General features: G+C 50.5%; 2 protein-coding genes across 2 annotated transcripts in view; one reads left to right on the top strand and one right to left on the bottom strand.

Annotated features, from left to right (window-relative positions):
• Positions 1 to 222: 222 nt before the first annotated feature.
• Positions 223 to 20,004, bottom strand: STK11IP (serine/threonine kinase 11 interacting protein). The gene is made up of 24 exons (XM_075028597.1): positions 19,808 to 20,004; positions 19,498 to 19,700; positions 17,373 to 17,447; positions 16,958 to 17,053; positions 15,899 to 16,006; positions 15,620 to 15,691; positions 14,499 to 14,628; positions 14,210 to 14,313; positions 13,480 to 13,569; positions 12,392 to 12,433; positions 11,715 to 11,882; positions 11,329 to 11,410; positions 10,855 to 11,220; positions 10,483 to 10,673; positions 9,430 to 9,540; positions 8,443 to 8,638; positions 6,436 to 6,930; positions 4,814 to 4,929; positions 4,525 to 4,622; positions 4,155 to 4,333; positions 3,834 to 3,918; positions 3,269 to 3,351; positions 1,531 to 1,757; positions 223 to 1,206 (listed from the first exon to the last, which is right to left on the bottom strand). The coding sequence occupies exons 1-24, from the start codon at positions 19,860 to 19,862 to the stop codon at positions 1,066 to 1,068; spliced, it is 3,513 nt and encodes a 1,170-aa protein (XP_074884698.1). The 5' UTR covers positions 19,863 to 20,004; the 3' UTR covers positions 223 to 1,065.
• Positions 20,005 to 20,314: 310 nt separating this feature from the next.
• Positions 20,315 to 20,739, top strand: part of SLC4A3 (solute carrier family 4 member 3) — a 33,388-nt gene continuing 32,963 nt past the window's right edge. The window contains exon 1 of the mRNA XM_075028596.1: positions 20,315 to 20,384. The gene's annotated coding sequence lies outside the window, so the exon portion shown is untranslated. The remainder of the gene's footprint in view (positions 20,385 to 20,739) is intronic.

Below are 20,739 nucleotides of genomic sequence, written 5' to 3'. Positions count from 1 at the left end.
TAATCCTGTGTGGGCCTTGTTCCTTGGTTGCTGCTTGGGAGCCAGCTAGGTGGAGAAGATTAGCCTAGCAGCCCATCAGCATCCACCCGGAACAGGAGGGGGAGAATGGCTTGAAACTTGTGAGATGTTGGGGAACCCTTGGGGCTGCTGCAAAGCTAGTATGCAAGACCTTACAAAGACATTACAGCAGTGCAAGAGGATGAAACAAGGAAAATGTGACAATTCAATAAATATAAGCTTTTATTACAATAGAAAATAGTAAAACTTATGTTAAAATAGACTCTTGCTTTTGGACTGCTCAGAAAAGCCTAAGCCTCACTTTTACTTACCAGTGCCCACCCAGGGTCCTGACCCCTAAGTGATGAGCAACACATTTCTGTGCTAAGACCCTCACAGCTCCTCCCTCCCCAGTGACAGTGAAAGACTACAGCAGCAGACTGAGCCATGTCCCACCAGGCAGGTGGGTAAGGGCTCTCTGTGGGCTTATTAGTACAACATGCCTCATCCCCTTGTGCAATCAGGCTCCTGTTTGAAGCAGGCAGCTTTAGGGAAGCCGTGGACAAGAGGGAGGGGGAGGAAAAGAAAAAAAAATATCAGCAGCAGATAACGGCAGCTGTTCTGAGACAGCTATGAAGGCAGCAAATACACCTGCAAGAAAGACCACTGCACCCAACTGCCTCTGGCCTGCTGTTTGCCTAGTACCACTGCATGTCCCACTGAACATGCTCTCGTCTGGTTCCCTTCTTCCTTCAGTGACACTCCATATGACCCTGAAGGATACTAGCAGACACAGCCAAGTTAAAACTCTGTGTAGCTTATGCAGTATTACAGGGAACACCCTCCACCTCCTCCTTCCATGGCCAGCCCAGTGCAAGTGACTGACTGTGCAGTCTGGACCACCGTGTGCTCCCCTCCTCCTCACCAAAAAGGGCCAGGGGCAAGAGTAGAGTAGAAAGCAGAGGCCACAGGACAGCAAGGTCATATGGGAGTGGGAAACACTTGTGCATCACTGCCAGCACAGCAGCACTCTCGACTCCCAGTTCTGCCTGCCTACAGCCGGCAAGCTCACTCCAGTCCCTCGTACACAGCCTTCCGTAGCTCGATCGAGAACATCTCCTCCCAGGGCCCGCGGATCCACTCCACCAGCTCTACCAGGAGCTCAGGGCATTCTGTACGGATGTGCCAAGTGCTCTCCACCTTCAGCACCTGGGAGGGAGGAAAGAGAGGGAGGTGGATGAGCAGAGCCTAGCCTAAAAGGCACTGATCAGCCCTGAGCCGCTATTCCCCAGTGCAGCTGCCAGCTCCTCCCAATTCCTAAGTGCCATCCTCCTCCCTCTCTGCTGCCAGCCGTGGAAGTGTCCCTGCATGACTTTTGTACAGCAGCAATTCACTGTGCTCCCCTGCCTCTGTAGTGCAAGGCCCCAGGTTAGGATGGGAGATGACAGCCCCAAGACACTCTTGGCAGGAACAGGATCTGAGCACAATCCAGCCCCCAGCATCTTGCGTGCCCCATGACCACCTCCTGGTTACCTCATCATAAAGCATCAGCTTGATGTCACAAGGACAGAGGCGATAGGTTATGACATTGCTAATACTGCTGATCGGCTGCTTCTCCTTCAATTGGATGTTGCTCCTAGGAGGCGTTTCTGCCTCATGGTCTGCATCCAAGGAGGGCTGCACCTGCCACTGGTGATTCTCCTCCAGCAGAAACAGCATGCTTCGGGTGCTCAGCAGGGTCACAGGGAAAGCAGATGCCCCTAAAAGGATATGAGGGAATAGGAGAGGCTTTGCTGAGAGCCTGAGTCACCACAGAACCAGCTTTACTTTCCATTCCTCCCCTAGGGAAATCCTTTCCAGCAACAGTAACTGGGTGAACAGCCTTATCCAGCTTCCTGACTGAAGAGGTGGAGCAGGGTAGCTAAATGTGGCTGGGCTTGACCAGTTTATCCAAGTTCACTGCAGGAGCATGCATATGAAAGACCACCACCCAGCAGGCCTTGTCCAGCCTATGTCCTCATGTGAAGCAGGGAAAGACACTTGAGTCCTTGGACCTCTTAAACAGCACTTTACTACTCCTTAGTTAAAAGTCAGCAGCTCCAGCTAAAAGGCTGCCTTTTTTGGCCTCAATTCATCTGGCTGCAGATATCTGATGGTTGGAACAGACATCACACACATAAAGTTTAATACCAAGTTGGGATGTGTCGTAAGTATGGCAGGAAGCAAATTAGGTTTGATAAACTGTAGGGACCATAAATATCATCCAGCTGATTTCAGTGGATGCAAATGAAAGACACTAGAACTTGGGAATAAGTCAGATGCACAGAAATAGGGAACGACTAGCAGAACTGGCTGAGGTCACAGGGGATCACAAGCTGCTACAGCAACATGTTGCTTTTCTCGTCATATCTCGCTCTTGGGAATTAGTAGGAATATCAGAAATGGGATGTTTAATTAGTCCTGTCTACTTGGCAACAAGGCCTCAGCTGGAACTGTGTCCAGTTTTGGGCACCATACTCTAAAAAAGGAGAAAACTGTAGAGTAAGAAAAACTCATCTGAAGTTCTCCCTCCCACAGACTATTTGTTCAGCTCGAGGAGACCAATAAACATACTTCCCACAGATTCCTTCTGATTCTCGTTCTCTCATACCTCCACAATGGCCAATGGTGAACAAGGGTGCAAAAGCAGTAACAAATTGGTCAGAATTTGATGAACAGCTAGGTTAATTTTTTTCTGTGTCCCAAGCCAAGATGACACTGGAATCATTCACTGAAGACTCACATCCCAGGTTTAGCACATTTGGCCCTCAGCAAGCCCTGGAACAGAACTTGATGGGCTCCAGCAGGCTGCTCCTGTCCTACTGTCTTGGGTTCCAGACACCAGCTTCTGTTTTCCCAAACCGAGGAGCCTTTCAGTTCCTCACACAAACCAACTGTGGGTATGACCCCTCAGCTCAGGGCAATGATCCAGCCCTTAGATAATCTCCAGCTTCTCAGAAACTGTTCTGAATTGTCACCAAACTTTGGGTGCAAGACCAACTGCTCCCTAGAGCCTGGACTTCCATGCAGAAAAGGGCTGGGAGACTCACTGGATATACAGGAAGAAGCATGCTGCTATTCTACACATCTCAACGCTAAAAAAGAGCCCTCACCCATGCCCCTGGACGGACCAATAGCCCAGCTCTTCTCCCACAGACTGTATGCTAAAAACGCCCGCATGTAAGCACACAGCACAAGGTGTGGGACACCTGGCCACTGAGATCTCCTGTACCTTGGATCAGGTAGGCCAACAGGTAGAAGAAACAAGTATCATCTGCAGCTGCAGAATCTGTGGTCCTGGAGTCCAGCAGAGGCCTGGAGGAGATACAACATTGGGCTGATCAAGGAAGCACTCTGTTTGCAGTCTAGGTTTGCTGTGAGCTAGCTACTGTTCACTGTCCTCTTGGGGAAGGGAGGGACCCATCTCTTTCAGATGTTGCAAAATTCCTTTCTCTCCTGTTACTCTACCTACCACCTTGCCAGTTAGGAACCAAATGCTTCTTGCAAGGGAGGTTGCCTCCCCCTTTTCCTCCCTCCATTATATTCTGTTCAGTCTCCTCCAGGAGAGCTGGAGTTGCCCTGCCTGGCTCAGTCCATGACACCCCTTTGCCTGCTCACGCCCTGTGCACCAGACACCTGAGCCAGCTGCCTTAAACTTGTAATGTAGGCCTGTCTGCTGCTCCAATAGTGCCTCCTCCTGTGCTGCCCCATTTTGAGCACTACGCTTCCCAGGCACTGCTGGACAAGCACACATCCTCTTCTATCTGAAACCCCAACGTCTCAGAAGCTGTTCTTACCATAGCCAATGTTGTGGATTCATTTCCACAGTGGGGATTTCCTTCACCTTACTCCTGTGCTTAGCAGGTAGCTCTTGCATGAGATCTAAAGAGGGGGAGAAGGTAGACATCTTTTATTACAAGCCCAAGGGCAGTATGTTCTCTAGTCTACAGAGAGGCACTGGAAGCTATGATGCCAGTGGGGTTCTACCCCAACTTTTTTCTGAGTGGCAAGAAGAGAATTTCCAACATACATCCAACTACAGCCCTCCTGGTAGCTCTCCAAGAACTAATCTTCCAAAATCCTCTTCCCCCTGGCCCCCACCACAGCTCTACTCTTACATGTCAGGGTCTGCAGGAACTGGTCACAGCAGCTTTGGTTCCGGATCAGCAGGTTGTAGGAGGCTTTTGGATTCTCAAACTCCATTCGCAAGCTCTGGTGGCAGAGTCCCACTTCCAGATGGGAAATATCAGACAGGTAGTGAGAGTCGTTCTTCTTCAGCCAGTCTGCAGGTTGTCCCCTAATCACAGAGCACAGCCCTCAGCTGCAGCAGGCTGCCCCCTCTCCTCTCCCACATCAGACTGCAGCAGGGGGGTTTGCCAGAAGACCCTTTGCATGTCACCACACCTCCAGGGTAAGGCTAGCACAGGCTGGCACTACCCAGCGCTCACAGCCTTGCTGCAGGGTCTCACTTGCCACCGTTCTCCTCACCTGATAGCCCCAGTGACTTCCAGCACATAAATCTTGAGATCAGAAGCAACCAGGATTGAGAGGAACTCTCCTTGACGGCCAAACTTCACCATGACCACCTAGAGCACAGAGAGGGTGGGTCATAGCACTGGCCTGCCCCTTGCCAGCCCACCCATGGAAAGGACTGACTCAAATACACTTCAGCTCCCTTCACACCCCACAGTCTCTGGGATGCCACCCCAGAGCAGAATTTGAAGGGTGGCAAGAAGGATAGCCAAGGAGCTGTAGGAGTGGTGCCGCGGGAGCTCACCTTGAGGAAGCACTGGAATTCCTCAGCATTCTCCTCAAAAACCTCCATATCCAGATACAGCTTCAGGCGATGATCCACAGAACGGAAGTCCCTCACATTCAGGATGCTGTTTACAGCTGAGGAGAGCCAAGGGTGGGATTAGCACTCTGCCCACTGACCAGATGCTGCCTAAGCATGCAGACTGGCACCAGCGCAGCAGTGTCACACCCTCTGCACACCTGCTTCCATCAAGTCTCTCCTCAAGAAAAAAGGCCAAAGTCAGGGCTTTCCAGGCCACAGGTCTCAATGGGGAGACTGCATGAGGGGACTCCATCACTCCAACACTTGCTTCTTCAGATATACAAAGCTTTGGTCTAACCCATCTTCAACTTATGCTCAGCTGTTTAGTCACAGGAGGACACTGCTTTGCTGCCAAATTTGGCAGGAGGGCAGTTCTTTATCACAAAGCCAGAAATACATTTCTCATTTCAGCTGGTGTCAGCTCAGGTCAACTTTTCAAACTCTTGACTTCGACTGTGGTGAGGCTAAAGGGGACTGAGGAAGACACCAATAAAACTGCTTAAGAATATAATTAGGTTTGTCATGCAATTATATGACTAAGTAATTTATACAGTAGCCATGATACTGCCCGAGAGTACACACTCCCCAGCTGAGCCTGTTTTCCACCAGAAACACTACACTAGTCAACTTCCTAGCAGGAACTTTTTCATGGGCTCAGTTTTAAATTGGGACCTTGAGATATAACCCAAAAGAACAGATGGCTTTATTTCTCACACTTCAAGTGTACAAGACTGAATATGGCAATCCTAAACACTGGTCCTATACCAACTCCTCTTCAGAGGCACAGCAGTATCAAAAGTCTAGGGGAGATCTCTATAGATTGAGAAGCTGATGGGTTTGCAAATCAGGACTAGACTGCAGTTGCAGTAGAGTGACTTGGTGGGCTGGACCAGATAACCTCTGTAGCTCCTGTCCAACTTCAGTTATTCTGTAAATCACAAGCTGATGCCCAAGAAAAGGCAGTCAGCTACATCAGAAATCCAAGGCCCTTCACAAAAAGCATTTGTGGACATCCTAGTAACTGCTATCTTGCACAACAGCCCTCACAGCCAGCACAGAGTCTCTTCTTTCGGACTGGCTTTGTCATCTGAAGCTCACAAAAGACCACTGAGGAAAGCACAAGTAACTGTAGATCCACTAAACAGCCTCCTACAAACACACCAGCCTCACACTGCACTTAAGCCAGAGAATAAATACAGAGAAATTGTGCATGCTATTCTCCAAAGGTAACACTCCGGCTGGCAGCTCACTGGTGCCACAGGAACCCAGTGTGCCTGTAACTGAGTAGTGCAGCTCCCAGAACAAGACCCTATTACTCAGAGTCTGAGCAATACTAGGCATTAGGAGCTGACTCAGTTTTTCCCTACCTTCAGGCGTGAGGATTGAACAGAGAGGGGAAAGAAAAAACTCTGCTCACAAGAACAGTGGTCACTGCTACTCATGCTTGATGACCCCCTCCCTCCCCATTAAACAGGAGGCAGTGCACCCTGCAAGCACCAGTGATAAAGCCCAACACCAAGCTGTGCAGACCCCTAAGCCCTGCACAGCTCCTACATACTCACAGGGACTGAGATTCCATGTTTCCTCAGACTCAGAGTTCAGAGAGAGCTGGGAAGGAGTGGGCCCACGAGAAACACTGTAACGGTAGCTCCCCATCAAGCTGCCCCCATTGGTGTCTGTGTGGCTGAGGGACAAGTACTGGCTCTTCATGCCCAGCTCCTTCTTCCCACAGCCCCCATCTGAACTGCGGGAGCTGGAATGCAGAGTGCCGTCGTGCTCGCCACTCAGCTCCGGGGTCCTGGTGCTGTTGCTGGTATCCATCTCCGAGCTGTCCTCCCCACCGATGTAAAACTTCCCACTCTCACTGGCCAGGGCAGGTGGTTCCTCTGGGCCCTCCTGCTGGCTGCCTCCCTCCAGGACAGAGTCTGACAGGTCCTCACTCGTGCTGTCGGGGCCAGGTGGCAAAGGTGTGCTGGAGCATGCCTCTGAAGGCAAGATGACCACATGGTCACTGGAACAACTGGGACAGGCTATGGGCTCACCATCTGCTGCAGCATCTGTGGAAGATTTCGTTAGGGATAAAGAAAAACTTAGAACAGCTCTCCCCCAACAAGATTCTACTTTTTTTTTCTTCCCCCCTCTGCAAACCACAAACCATCCCTTTCAAAGTAGACAATATTTATAGTCTGACTTGAGCAGCTTGCTGAGCAACTCTGTTCAGAATCATATCCTACACACCTCCTCTCACGAATCAATGAGAAATTCTGGATCAGTGCCAACATCCACCCTAAATAGCTCTGCTCAGATTTAGGGTGACCAGTGTGTGCTGTAGTTGCAATCAAAACTACATCAGGGCTTTAGCTCATGACTTCCCTCGACTTTGTGTCCACAAGTGCTCACCTAACCTTTGAAGCCTAAGCTCATGACCAGTCTATCCAACCTTCCTTAGCCACCTCCATCCCCAGCTTGGTTTATCCTCCAGCCAGCCAAACCACAAGCATGCCGTGTTCCTTCTCCAGCTGTCCTCATCCCTCCTGACCCCAATTCCTGATGCTCCACCCACACCACAGCAGACTCCCAGCTGGATCTTGGGACTTCCACTACCCTGACAGGGGGGAGAAAGTGTCTTGGGGTGGAAAAAAAACGCTGCAGCCAGGACAGCACCTCTGCCCTCACTGTAGTACTTCAATCCCAGGATACTTCATCAAATGAGCAGCATCTTCCGAGCTGAGGCTGGGCACTCCCCACTTCAAATATAAACTGAGCTTTGAAAAACTTAGGAATCATAAGGCACCTACTCAGCACTAGCCATGTCTCAGCCAAAATACCACATCTAGTTTCAGACACCCAAAGAAAAATGTGGACAAATGGGAAAGAGTACAAAGGAGACCAGCAAGAATATCTGCATTGTATGAGATATGACTGACAAGCAAATTATCTAGGGAGTTGAGCTTATTTAGTCTAGAGGACAGAAGACAGGACTAATCATGGGGGGACAACAATGGCCCTCAAGTGCAAAGAAAGGAATAAATCATTCCACAAAAGGGAAGCAAGAGTGGGCTTAAAATGACAGCAAGTGAGACTTAGGTTAGGGTTCTGGTGGTTTTGCTGGTGTCTAACAGCCCAAGTTTTACCTGAAATACTGGAGAAGATTCCCCAGAAGCCTCTGTTAGCAAAAGCCCTTTAGAACAAATTAGTCTCTGTGGCAGAACTGACCACAGTTTCAACAGGAGAGACTACATGACCTTTAATGCCTCTCCCAGACTTCAGATTTCTGTGGACGATCTGCAGTTTTCAACACCCCTGTGTTCTCCTAGACCCCAGGACACCCACAACAGGGGTGCCATTTGCTTAACCTTGAAACGGTGGCTTATTCCTGCCAGTGAACAAGGCAGGATCTTCCCAGTCCAAGTGGGCCAAGTGAGAGTACATACCACAACAGGTTTAAATCCCAGTGCAGCCAAGGCATCACCCTCTCCTATACATTCCACGCTCTGCACCACAGTTGCCATTCCGGCAGTCTGCCTAGGGCATTAGAAAGCATCCTTTTTCTGGGCACTGCATCCTACCTTGACTTGAGGCAACTAAGGTCTCCAGGATTTTGGCATCTCCAACCTCTGAAGGATAGGGAACTTGATGCCAGGGAGCCAGGGACTGCGAAAATTCCTGCTTGCATTTCAGGCACTGGAGCTTCGTGGATCCCTTTTCCTGGTCCTGATTTCGCCGATTCTCCTCAACAGCTGGGGACAACACTTCAAGGACACACTAGAAGTAGTAACACAGGAAAAAGAGTGCTAGCAGGCAGCTATAACCATCCTAATTAAAAGCAAGCCTCTGACATCAGCAAGTCTCCTCACATGCCTCATTACAGCATTTCAGAGTGCAAGGGGTGCAGGGCCACTTCCCAGCTAATAGCCAGTCTGTGCAACACTTGCCAAGGGCACAGAGCTTCACTGCAGAAGACCAAGAGAACCTGTTTTGGCAAGTTTGTGCCTTGTATCTACATATTGACAGGCTCTCCCTGGAACGCTAGTCTCAAAGGTCCCATCTATATGTGCCTTCTCTGTAACACAACTTGTTTTAATGTACTTAAACAACAGTACCTCAAGAAAAATACTTGGATTTGAGACTAGAGTCACTACAGCAGCTGCGCAGACCAGAGTTGCCACTGACGCTCTCACTGTCCAGAGGCTAAGTACAGGCTAGCGCATCACTCAGCAGCCAGGAAACATTATGCTGCACATGCACAACAAGTAAGGATTGCTAACTTGGCTACTAACTTTTCTTCCCAAGAGGGAGAAAACTGCAGGACTTTCTCCTTGACAGCACCCTTTATGCTCCAGGAGCTCCACTGCCCATGGACATGCTCACAGGGCCCTCCACAGGTCATCTGTGGAGCAGCATAAATCCTGAGCTTACAAGCCAGACATGGGCTGCCACAGAGCAGCAGATGGGCATGTGCTCCGAGAACAGGGGCCCAGTGCTGGCTGGAAGAATTCAGTGTCTTCCAGTAACACTGCCCCCCTCCCCAGGCTTCCCCCTCTAGCCTCCCCTACCTGTAGACACTGCTCCGGGCAGTCGTCGAGCACCACATATCTGCGCTTCTGCCGGTCCTTGCGAATGTAGCTGAAGTGCAATGTGAGGACAGGGAAAACTCGCTCCAAGTCCTACAGGAGAGAGAAAACACCAGTTCTAGAAAGGAGGTGCAGCATCAGTATACAGACTGCATTTGTTTGCAACTGGCTGAAACGTGGCCACACAAGCACTTAATTTAGTAAGCCCTGAGTAGCCCTCCATAGCTGATAGCATTTGGGAGCCTGGTAAAATGGGCATAAACAAATAAATAAATAAAATAAGCTTTTAAGTGCTGAGGACAACAGTAAGTTTCGAGGCCCAGAACAAAGCATTTCAAACAAAACACCTTTTCATGAAAGTATTACAGAAGAATATCAAGCCACAAACATTCAAGAGGTACAAGGGCAGGAAGAAAAAATGAATTGGAGCTTTTGGGGAAAACAGTATTAGAGAAGCCAGTGAATATGTCCATCCACACACTGAATGTTAAAATCCTACCATGAAGAAAAAGAGATTTCCAAACTCCCTTTCTAAAGAACCACAAAAGCAAAATAGGGCTGGGAGTGCTAAAGCATGCACCTAGAGCAGATGGAAAACCACCCACTGAGCTACCAGTAGCTTTCTAAACATCACACTAGGCTCAGTGCTGCACTGCCTAAGAAAAAGTGCAATCCACAAACAGTCCTCCAAGGCTAGGGCGATATCCCAGAAAGGAATGGATGGGAAGGAGGTCTTGAGACTTCTCCTCTTGAGAAGTCTCTCATTTCTGTGCACTGGAACAAGTCCAGTCACTGTCTTTTTCACTCCAGCTTTGGAACAGAATTGGTGCTGGCTTCTGCTGCAGTATCACAGGTACTCTAAGCAATACAGATGCTGTTAGATACACATGCATCGGGTGGAAGAGATGCTCAATCAATCAGACTTTGCAGGAGGTAGGAAAAGACCTGCAGGGTACTCTGACAGAAGCACAAATCCAGAATGCGGGCCCACACAGTGGGTAAGATGCCAAAGGCTCACACAGAGGCATAACTCACCATCCTCTTCCAGTTCATCTCGGAGGTCTCCACCTTCTGCAGGCACTTCAGCTCCAGCTTGTGGAGGACCCTGGCAGCCTTCAGTTCCACCTCAATCACATGCTTAGCTGTGACTCGCAGGAAGATCCAGTCTGGCTCTGGGTCCCCTTCATCTTCTATTTGGCTCACCAGCACTGGCTGGCAAAGGTCCACTGCCAAACAAGACACAGTAGAGGTCAGTACACACAGCAAGCCTTCAGGACTGCTTGGCCCAAGTCCTTAGAATTCCCACAATACTGGGCAGCACGATAAAGCTTCAGGGATATCACATTTGATCCACTTATTCTATCATCACCCAAGCCCTCAAACATAACAGCGAAAGGACCTGTTTACCTTCTGGCTTCTCCTCTTCTTCCTCCCCCAGCATTAGCTCGTCTGCCTGCTCTTCTCCTCTCTGTTCTCCTTCCACAGGCTCATCCAGCTGCACTTCAGGCTCTTCCTCCTTCTCAGTATCATCCAAAGGAGGAGAGGACTCCTTCTGGCATACTTGGGGTTTTACTTGCTCTGGGTCAGAGCTCTCACTCTGCAAGTCCATTGCAGCAGGTGTGCCTGCTATGTCATCTGCAGAACGGCTACGACAGATGACAGGCACTTGGTCATGCTCCTCCAGGTGTCTCTTGTACTGCAGCCAGTCAACACCAAAGCGATCTCTGAAGCTGTCCAAGCGCTTCATCTCCTTCTGATGCTGTAGTACCAGACCTGCAGAAAGAAAACTTGGGAAGTATGAAAATAGTCACCACGCCAGAGCACTCCTCTGACTGTAGGCAGTTCAGCTGCTGTGTTACTGAGGAAGAAGACAAGCCTCACCAGCAGAGAGAGGTAAAGTCTGGGGCTCACGTTCTGTGTCACTGGGCTCTGAAATGCTCGCTCTGCGCACTTTGACTTTTCCCTGGAACAAATACGGTAAGAACAGTTGGGAGGCACCAGAACAACCAAAACAGCATCTGATGAGAGGCTCTGCCAAGCTGAAGGGTTCATAGCTGTTACAGTGCAGCAGCACGCTATGAAACATTTGTCACCATGTATCAAGACTGACGTTAAGCCCAGCTCCTTCCAAACACACAGCAGCATAGAGGCTCACTACCACACAGTCAGTACAAGACCATATCCCACTGCACGAGGCTTTCACATCAAGGCAGCCCCTTCACCCAACATGCCAGCTATGTGGTTAAGAAGCTATCTCAGTCGCAGACCTTGCTTTTCTTCCGAGGGAGCCTGACAGCCATGTTCTCCGCTGGTGACTGACTGTCGCTGAAGTCTGCAGCACAGGAACTGTCCAGAGCACTGCGGTCCAGTGCAGTCTTCTCTGAGGTAGAAGTGTGGATGGACTGTGACACACTTTGCACAAGTCTTGGCAGGTGCTAAAGCCAGAAGAAGAGAACACTGCCAGCTGAGTGCAAAGGGGAGACAAGGTAACCAGGCCACAACTCAGGCTGACAACCTCCCTGCCCCTCACCCCAAACTTTCACCATTTCAGTGGAAGTGGTGACAACGGAACCTCTGCCTGGTTGACTAGATTGTTTATCATGACCACTCTGATTTAACTCAATCTCTGCCTTTCTTACAAACAGCTAATGGGAAACTGGTAACTGTTTGTCTTGCTGAGATGTAATTCAAGCATCAAATACCAGATAGTACCTGAAGAGGAAACAGGCAAGGCTCCAAGTTCTGCAAGGCTGCACAGGACAGAATAAGTTACACTGGCCAGTCCCAACAATTACTAGGAATCAGCATGGACTGAGCTGAAATGAACTGTATCAAAGAATCAAGGCAGTCCATACAGATTTAATGGGACACATGACAATGCAAAAACCTGTCAGAGTTCCTACTCCCAAAGCCAGTAAGATCAGTTTACAGCAACTGTACTTACCATTAGGTCCGAGGAAGAGAGTGGCTCCCCATCCAAGAGGAACTGTAATTAGAGACCCATTTGCAGTCAAATTCCATTTGGCTGGCACATACTCAGGACAATATCTGCTGACTCCTATTCCCCTTCAGGCCACCCTAGGGTTGGGATCCCTGGCACAAAACTGCAAAGACTACCAGAAACAGCTCTGTTCCTGCCTATCCATCACTCCTTAGTTGTAGCTACCTGACCTAACAGCATATAAGGCCAGAAGGGACCATTGTGGTTTTCCTGTTTACAGACTTTATGACTGCCAGAAACGTATCCAAGACAGTTCACGGAAGAGATACAATAGATTATTCTGCAACAACCCATGAATTGTTTTGAGAGGTCCTTACTTTCACCTCAAAGCTTGTACCCTACTTTTGGCTTGAGTCTACCTAGCTTCCAGTAACCTGAGCTCAGTTGAAAGCTTGTTCCAAGATGCTGTTTAAAGACAATGAATCCAGCCATTTGCCACTAAATATGAAGGGCAGACCAGCTCCAGAACACCTCTGACCCTCAGCAAGCAAATTTACTTTGCTAAATTGCCAGAACGCTGTCTTTGCCGTCTTCTTATTTAAAATCAGATTACCAAGAATTGACCTAAGAGTGCAAGGAAAACAGTGATGACATCTAGCTGAGAGCAGAGTCATGGGGAGAAAGAGGTGGCCATGGCTGCCAAAGAAGTATGCAATCAGGCAAGGTGGGCCAAGACAGTGAGTTCCTTCTTTGCAAAGTCCAGTTACACAGTCACTATCTAGCAGGAACAAAGTTAAGTTTTGGGACCATCACTGAGCAAAACTGATGAAGTAGACAGTGAAGACATATTAAGATCTGAGGTCCTGCAAACCTGTATTCAACTCTCTCTGCCCTGGCCAGCACACCACATAAAAATTTAAGGATAAACTACTCTACCTGAAAAAAAAAAGCCAACCCACAAAACAATCACCGCTTATACCACTGGAATAAATGTTTAGGCTTATGAAATTCTTTCCCCACATTTGCCCCTGAGTGTCAGAACACCTTATGCCTTCGGCAGCAGGGGCAGAAGGCACATGGCTAATACTCACATTGGAGGAGGCTGCCCTGGGAGACAGATGCACAAGGGTTGCAGATCGGTGGTTTTGGTGGAACCATAATGGGTTTCCCTCTAAATGCAGCTGGGTGGGGGAAATAGAGAAATTGTTATTAGAAGCAATATTCTATACCCCGACCTAATCTGCCTGCAGGCTCCAGGCTTTCTTCTTGCCTCAGGAAATTTCCTTGCAGTGGAATGGTGATCAAGCCAGGAGAGGACTAAGCTTTTACAATGCTTCCTGAAATTTGTTCAGCAAATAGAGAAGGAAATTAAAGTACTTCCTACTCATGCCCTGAAATCATTAGGAGCTTTTTCAGTACTGACTCTGAGAAGCGTTGAGAGAACAGTCCTTTGCAGGCTATCTTCCTTTACAAGCACTACAGTGACTGTGGTTATCCTCCTTCAGACTTCGCTGAACACACAAATCCACAACAGGATCAGGGGAGGATCTTTACTGAACTTGGCAGTGTTAAAATTGGAAAGGGGGAGCAAGGAGGTGGGGATGAATATATGGAACAAGGTTAGCTTGAGCAGGGGTCACCAAAAATGAAGGCTGAAATACAGGTGTCTCTCCAAGGCTCCCCCATCAGCTTCCCACATTAAAATTAAAGGCTCAAGAGTTGAGTTGATAAAACTCTCTTCTTACCACACAGTCTCCACCTTGCACTGCTGACCATGAGATCTCTAACCTACCAACCCATCAGCCTTACTTTTGTGCTTACTTTTTTTACACAGTGCAGAGTGGACAATGGTGCCAACTGGGTATGTTCCAGCAGGAGGTTATAGGCCACATCCAGGTGCTGCAGATTCACTAGCTGTTCAACCCCTGCAAACAAAGCAAGAAGCCATCAGCACACTAGAAGACATAACTTAGGAACCTCCCACCTACCACTCTCCCTCAAAATTGAACCCTAGTAAAAATAGCCATGTCCAAGATTTCAAGTTCTGTTCTTCCTTGAGGAAGAGAGAAAGGCCTCAAACTCAGAAACGCTCCCTCCCTTGTGGGCTCACCATTAATGCTGTCAAGCTCATTGCTGCGCAGGATCAGAGTCACCAGCTTGGATCGGCTGAAGATGCCAAGGTTTGGCACCTTGGACAGGAAGTTATAAGCCAGATTGAGGTACTCTAGTTCTGTAAGGGTCTGTTCAGAGAGAAGAGCAGCATCAGATCAGTTGGGACACTAGCTCAAAGCCTGATCCTGAACTCAAGACAGGGCACTAGCTCCCACCATTTTTTTCAACCCACCAAGGTCAACCAACAAGTGAGTTTAAGACTATTTCTGCAGCAAGACTCTGATGTTCACATTTGGTGTGGTTTGTCTAGGGGCACTCAGCATGACCTAACTGCTTCACAAAATTTGCTAGGAGCAGCTTTCTGTTTCTTCATCAACTTCAACGCAACACAGGAAGGGACTGGATCTCCTGCCTCAGCAAAAGGACTGAACTACCAAAAGAAGTCCTTTCTTACTTTTGCAAAGATGATGGTGAATGATACATGGTGAGCCACACCAAATCCACGAAAAGCTGTTTCACAGCTTCTCTTAAAAGAAGCAGATCCAGCCCAGCAGAGCATGGATTTTATTGCCATTCCCCAGAGACCCACACACCACTGTGACGGACTACCACCTTTCTAAAATAACTGACAGGGGATTTCTGAGAGTGAGAAAGAAATGCTACTGGCAGTCTGAACAAACTGAACAGCAAGTCTCTACAGCCCCATGCCCGGCTACATAATGTCCACCTGTTACACAGATTACAGTGAAGTTTTGGCCACAATGGAATGCATACTGCATGTGCGACTGTATGTAAAGTGTACACTGTATGTATCGCTGTATTTATCACTTGGCCACATTGGAATGCCAAGTGATACATACAGTGACACATACAGCTAACTTTCCTGTCTTAGAGTGGATGAGGAACACTACCTTCTCTGCTTCAGTGGCACAGGGACTGCACGTACAGGACAACAGTTTCAAGGCTGCAAGCACTAGCTCTAAATCACATGCCTGCTGGGCTATGTCTCCAATTTCTTTTGTTATACTTCACGTAGCAGGCACATGGTCAATGAAAACAGCACTTTAGCAGAGTCCTCTCCATACAAGGAAACTCCAGTGCTCAGCCCAAGATACTCACCGTTAAATAGTGCTCACAATCCTGGATCTTGTTGTGACTCAAATCCAAGATTCTCAGAGCATTCAGTAATTGCTGAAGGACAAAAAGATACTAGGTAAGATCCTACAAATGTCTCCACCACAGCATGGAAACCCTGTCCTGCTGGGAGAGGCCAGCAAAATTAACACTGCCTACTCCCTCCCACCCAGACCTAGCAGCATCAGTAAAGGAGTGCCCAGTTCCTGGCCGTGACCATCTCCTCTCTTCCACTCAGTCACACAGGAAGGATGCCCAACTCACCAGTGAGTCATCCAAGGCAGTGATCGAGTTGTAGCTGAAGTTCACAGTCTGCAATTCCAACCACGGGAGAGCACAGCTCAGATCTCCACCACATGCTGAAATGATTTCCTAGGAAGAAGTGAGGAACCATTCCTTGATGAATACTAGCTGTTACAGTAACAGCAGATGAACACAGGAGAACAGCTAGTCTAGAACAACGTTGGCATATTGTGCCTTATAGACCCTGCCTTGCCTAGACTGCCAATGACTTTCAGGTCACTGATTCAAGTATTTGGAGGTGGTGGGAAATCCACAGCTAGATATTTAGAAAGAAGAGGAGATGCTTTTGCTTCCTACACTCAAGTGGCAATAGTTAACCTAACATGTTACAATTTGTAGGCTCTGAACACTAAGCACAACGATTCATGCTAACAAAACCTTTTTCAAACCTCTATCAAACCAGAAGATACACATGCCCTGGCCAAACAACCTGTGCTCTGGCAGACAAAAGCAGCTTCAAAGCACTCCCTACCATCAGCCCATTCCCCAGCAGGCAGTTGCTTCTGTGCCACAGACAGAAGCCCAGAGCCCCACGCCTAGCACAGCCCACGCTACTCAGTTCTCCGCAGCTGGAGCTTGCCTTCCTGTCTCAGAAACCCGCTGGGCACCAGTGCAGGTAAGACACTGGGGCACAGCATTCCCTCTGACAGTCAGTTCTGATTTAAGGCTGCCGAGGTACGATGAAATAAACATTGATCAGCTGCAGGTCTTTGAACATGGAAACAGCCAGACACACAGAACAGTCAGACCTAGCTGGTACAAATATTGGCTGGAGCCAGAATTTCTCAAGCAACTAAAAAGGAGACTACAGAGCACACGTGTATCCAGCCAGGGAATACTTCAACACTGTTTGAGTCAGGAGTAGGATCCCAGAACAGGGAAGGGAGAAAATGCCATATAAAATATGGATTGATAAGACGGTTAATGCTTTCTCCTACATTCTTCCCTGTGTGAAGGGCTGTAGTATCAAGACAGCCTTTCTCCTCCAATTTTCCCCACAAGCTGTGTAGAGACACTCACCTCCAGTGTACTGATACATTTGCAACAGGTTAGAGATTCCAGCTGAGAATAGACAAATCGCAGTCCCCTGAGGCAGTGTGGAGGGACAGACCTCAACTGCAGCAGTGAGGAGAAAGTAAGGACAACATACATCAAAATATTACAGTGTAAGAGCAGTTGCCATCCCAAGCCCATCTCTGCAAGGGATCTCCCATTTATTTCCCTGCTGGAGCCTGCCTCCCTCCCTAACACTCCAGCCTTTGCTCATATCCAAGCTTCACCTCAAGCAAGTGTTGCAGGAGTTTAGACTTAGCCTTCTAGGGAAGCCACAAGAGCCTACCCAGGTTTTAGGAGAAGAGGCATTCTGCAACCACAAAACTAAGTCAAGAAAAGCCAAACAGCAAGACTCAAAGTCAGTTCTGCCTCCTATACTTACTTCCAGATGCCGGAGGGACTTGAAAGGGAAGATCTTCACAGCAGATTGCAAAACACAGTTTGGAACATGAATGAGCTAGAGAAATCAGAAAAGAAGTCTCATGTCAAGCTCGATTTGTGCTGCAATACTGCCCTCCTGATGCACCAACCGCAGCACCTTGAACAGGCCCGCCCCTCCAGCTCAGGTGTTCACTAACAAGCTCTTCCTTGATGCTGGTATCAGCACTGTCTCCTGGCCCCGTAGTTCAATAAAGGTCAAACAGAAAAGCAGTTAGCTAGCACAAGACCACAGTCTGCCAGACCATAGAGCTCATTTTCTTCTCCCCTGCCGACGTGACTTCACCACTTTCAGAACCACAGTGAGGTCTGACAGCTGGATTCCTCATCAACCACCACTAACAAATCTACTAAATAAATCTAACTGCTGGAGCTATGTTTATTGAGCAACTGAGCTGAACTAGCACACTGGTGGGAGGTGTGCATGTGCATTTCACTAGAACAGGCCAAATAAGGCAAATCACAAGCAGATACAATGGAAAACAGAGTTGGTCTCCAGACACTGTCAGCATTAGACTGAGGTACCTGCAAACCTCCTCTTTGCATTCTGTAGTTCAGCCACAGGCTCTTTCACCACAGGGTAGTTAGGCTGTGTTCATGTACCACAAAGCAGCTTATTAAACCCAGCTTCTTATGCTTTCTATGGACAGTGCATAAACAGTATTTCAGCCAAAGCAAGTAATGAAGTAGTTAACGTTTCCACTGCAGACATTGGAGTACAACTGCAGAGACCATCTCTGCCAGCTACATCCACGTTCACGCAGAAGTGACTCATCAGGTGCAGAACAGACATCCCAAGGCCTCATCACCACTACCGCTTCCACAGTTACAGCCCTGGCAGTGATGAATCACTGCCCACTGCCTGCCAGCACTAATGCAGCGTGTTGAACAGGACCATTTGTAGGGGAAGCTTGCACTGGGAAGCTCCAATGATCAGTTTTAGCAAAGTTTATTTCAGATGCCGTCCTTGCTCTGTGCCCTGACTGTCTCCTCTCTCTCCACTGTCTTAAGTATCTCATCGGGCTGATATAAATTATTAGTTTCTCCAAGCAAACCAGTTACCACACCACAATGGGTAGCTTCTCCTTCTTTACAGGCTTGTTACAGAAAGAGCCCATTTTTTCGGTAACACAAGCACTCACCACAACATCCTCCTGACAGCGGCATCCCTCCCCAGCTCCTCCTGCCAGGGGACCCGTGTTTCTCCACAGGCACTGGGCCCCACTGCTACGAGACCCTCCCAACAACATTCAGATGATCTCTCCAATCAGTCTCATACAGAAAACACTTTATAAGGCATCGCAGGCTGTAGTGCTCAGCCACAACACCTCCTGAGCACCACTGTGGAACCTAAGAACAGCTTGCTAATTCCCCTTCCCCTTTCAGGCCCATTTCACCTCTACCACCCCCCCAGCAGTGCCAAGTATAATCATGTGCAGCCTTGTAACACATGCAACCTTTCAAAAAGCCCTCTGACGAATCCCTAGCTCTGTACTTTATTACAGCCTCCTCAAAATTAACGAGGACATGTTACTAGCAGTATCCCATGCTGTGAAACAGATCAACCAGAACCACTGCCCAGGCAGGAGCATGTAAAACTCAGAAATAAGAAGCAGAAGGGCTCAGAGTAGTGGGTGTAAATACCCCGGCTCTGCTGCCTTGTGCAGATCAATCATCATTACTCAGGGAGCACTCAGCTGCGCTCAGCTGCCAGATACTGCCTGAATTGCTCAAGCATTTCAGGAAATAATCATTTTCCCAACAACGTCAACACCTTACCAAGGTCAGAACATAATTAACCCCTGCTGCCCCTGTTTTTAGCTCTGAAAAACTTTCCACTGAGTTGCATGGCTGATCCTAGATGAAGTAGCTACACAGTATTGTGCTAAACTACGACTCCATGCAACAGCCCCGTGAGAGCTATCCGACCCATGGAGCATGCACACAAGGCAGGGTCAATGGGTACCAAAGGAGGCCACTCTGGAGCAGGGAGCTGTGCCTGCCACCTCCACTGGTCGGCCTTGCAGTACCCCCGGCCTCTCACCCCCCCGGCCACGGCAGGTACGGACCTTCAGGGAGTGAGTCTTCTGCAGGACGTCGAAGAGGAACTGCGCCTGGAGGATAGCGGCGGTCTCGGCGGGGTGCGAGGGTAGGGCCACGAAACCCCGGTTCTGGTTGCGGGAGCCCAGGTGCTGCTCGAAGACCTGCGTGAGGTGCTGCAGGGTGGGGGTGAGCAGCGTCAGCGTGCTGGAGCCGTCCAGGACGAGGTCCCCTGCAGACAAGGGGAAGGACGGGCCGGGCCGTGAGCGCTGCTCCCCCCTCCGCCGGAGCCTTCACCCCGGCCCGGCCCGGCCCGGCCCAGCGGGGCCCGCCACTCACCCGCGTCCTGCAGCAGCCGCGCCAGGCCGCGCACCAGCGTCTCCGCCGCCGCCATCTGCAGGGGGGGAAGGCCGAGGCGGCGGAGGCCGAGGTGACAGCGGCCCGGCCCGGGCCGGCTCGGCTGGTCCGGTCCGGTCCCGTCCCGTCCCGCACCGCCGCCGGCCCCTCGCACTTCCGCGTTACCACAGAGACGCGCCCTTACGCCGCGCCAGCGAGGCGGCCGCGGCGGCTAGAGCGCCACCGCTTACATCCGGTTGCCATGGAGCCCGCCCCAGCGTCCCCCTCCCGCCCGGCGGGGCCCGCGCCCCCCGCCCCGCCGCCGCCGCCCCGCGCCGCCGGGGGAGCGCCCCGCGCCGCTGCCCCGCAGCCCCACCGGTAAGCGGGGGCGGCCCGGGAGGGGCGGCGGGCCCGTGCCGCGCCGCGCCCTGCGCAGGGCCGGCGGGAGGCCGGGCCCGCAGCGCCGCCCGCCGCCGGCGCGACGCGACACGGCACGGCACGGCACGTGTCGGGCGGAGCGCGGTGGCGGGGCCGGGGCGCGGCGCGGCGGCGGGCGGCTCTCCTTCTCCGGCGGTGCGAGGTACGGGCCGGGCGGGGGCCGGGGCGGTGGTGGGTCCCGGCGCTTGCCTCCTTCGCTGCCCCGGCTGCAGCAGCCCGCGGACACGCGTGGCGGGTGCCGGTACCCCGTAGAGCCCGGGCAGCCCGCCTGGCCGCCCTCCCCCGGGCCGCCGTGTGCGGGGCGCGGCGTGCGCAGGGCGCTGCATGGTGCATGGCACGGCATGGTGCGTGGTGCATGGCACGGCATGGGGCATGCAGGGCGGTGCATGGCACGGGGCACGGGGCACGGCACGGCACGGCACGCAGCACGGTGCCGGGCACGGCGCAGTGCCCGGTGCTGGATGCCGCACGGCGTGGTGCGGTCCCGCGCACCGCAC

This window comes from Buteo buteo, chromosome 5 (genome assembly GCF_964188355.1).
Source record: "Buteo buteo chromosome 5, bButBut1.hap1.1, whole genome shotgun sequence".
NCBI lineage: Eukaryota > Metazoa > Chordata > Aves > Accipitriformes > Accipitridae > Buteo > Buteo buteo.
Note: the sequence above shows the minus strand (reverse complement) of the source record. Positions and strands in the feature narration are given on the sequence as shown.

Coding starts and splice junctions, on each gene's coding strand:
- STK11IP (XM_075028597.1), bottom strand. CDS start 19,862: ATGGCGGCGGCGGAGACGCTGGTGCGCGGCCTGGCGCGGCTGCTGCAG. Junction 19,701..19,807: donor GCGGCTGCTGCAGGACGCGG/GTGAGTGGCGGG, acceptor CCTTGTCTGCAG/GGGACCTCGTCCTGGACGGC. Junction 17,448..19,497: donor AGAAGACTCACTCCCTGAAG/GTCCGTACCTGC, acceptor TGATTTCTCTAG/CTCATTCATGTTCCAAACTG.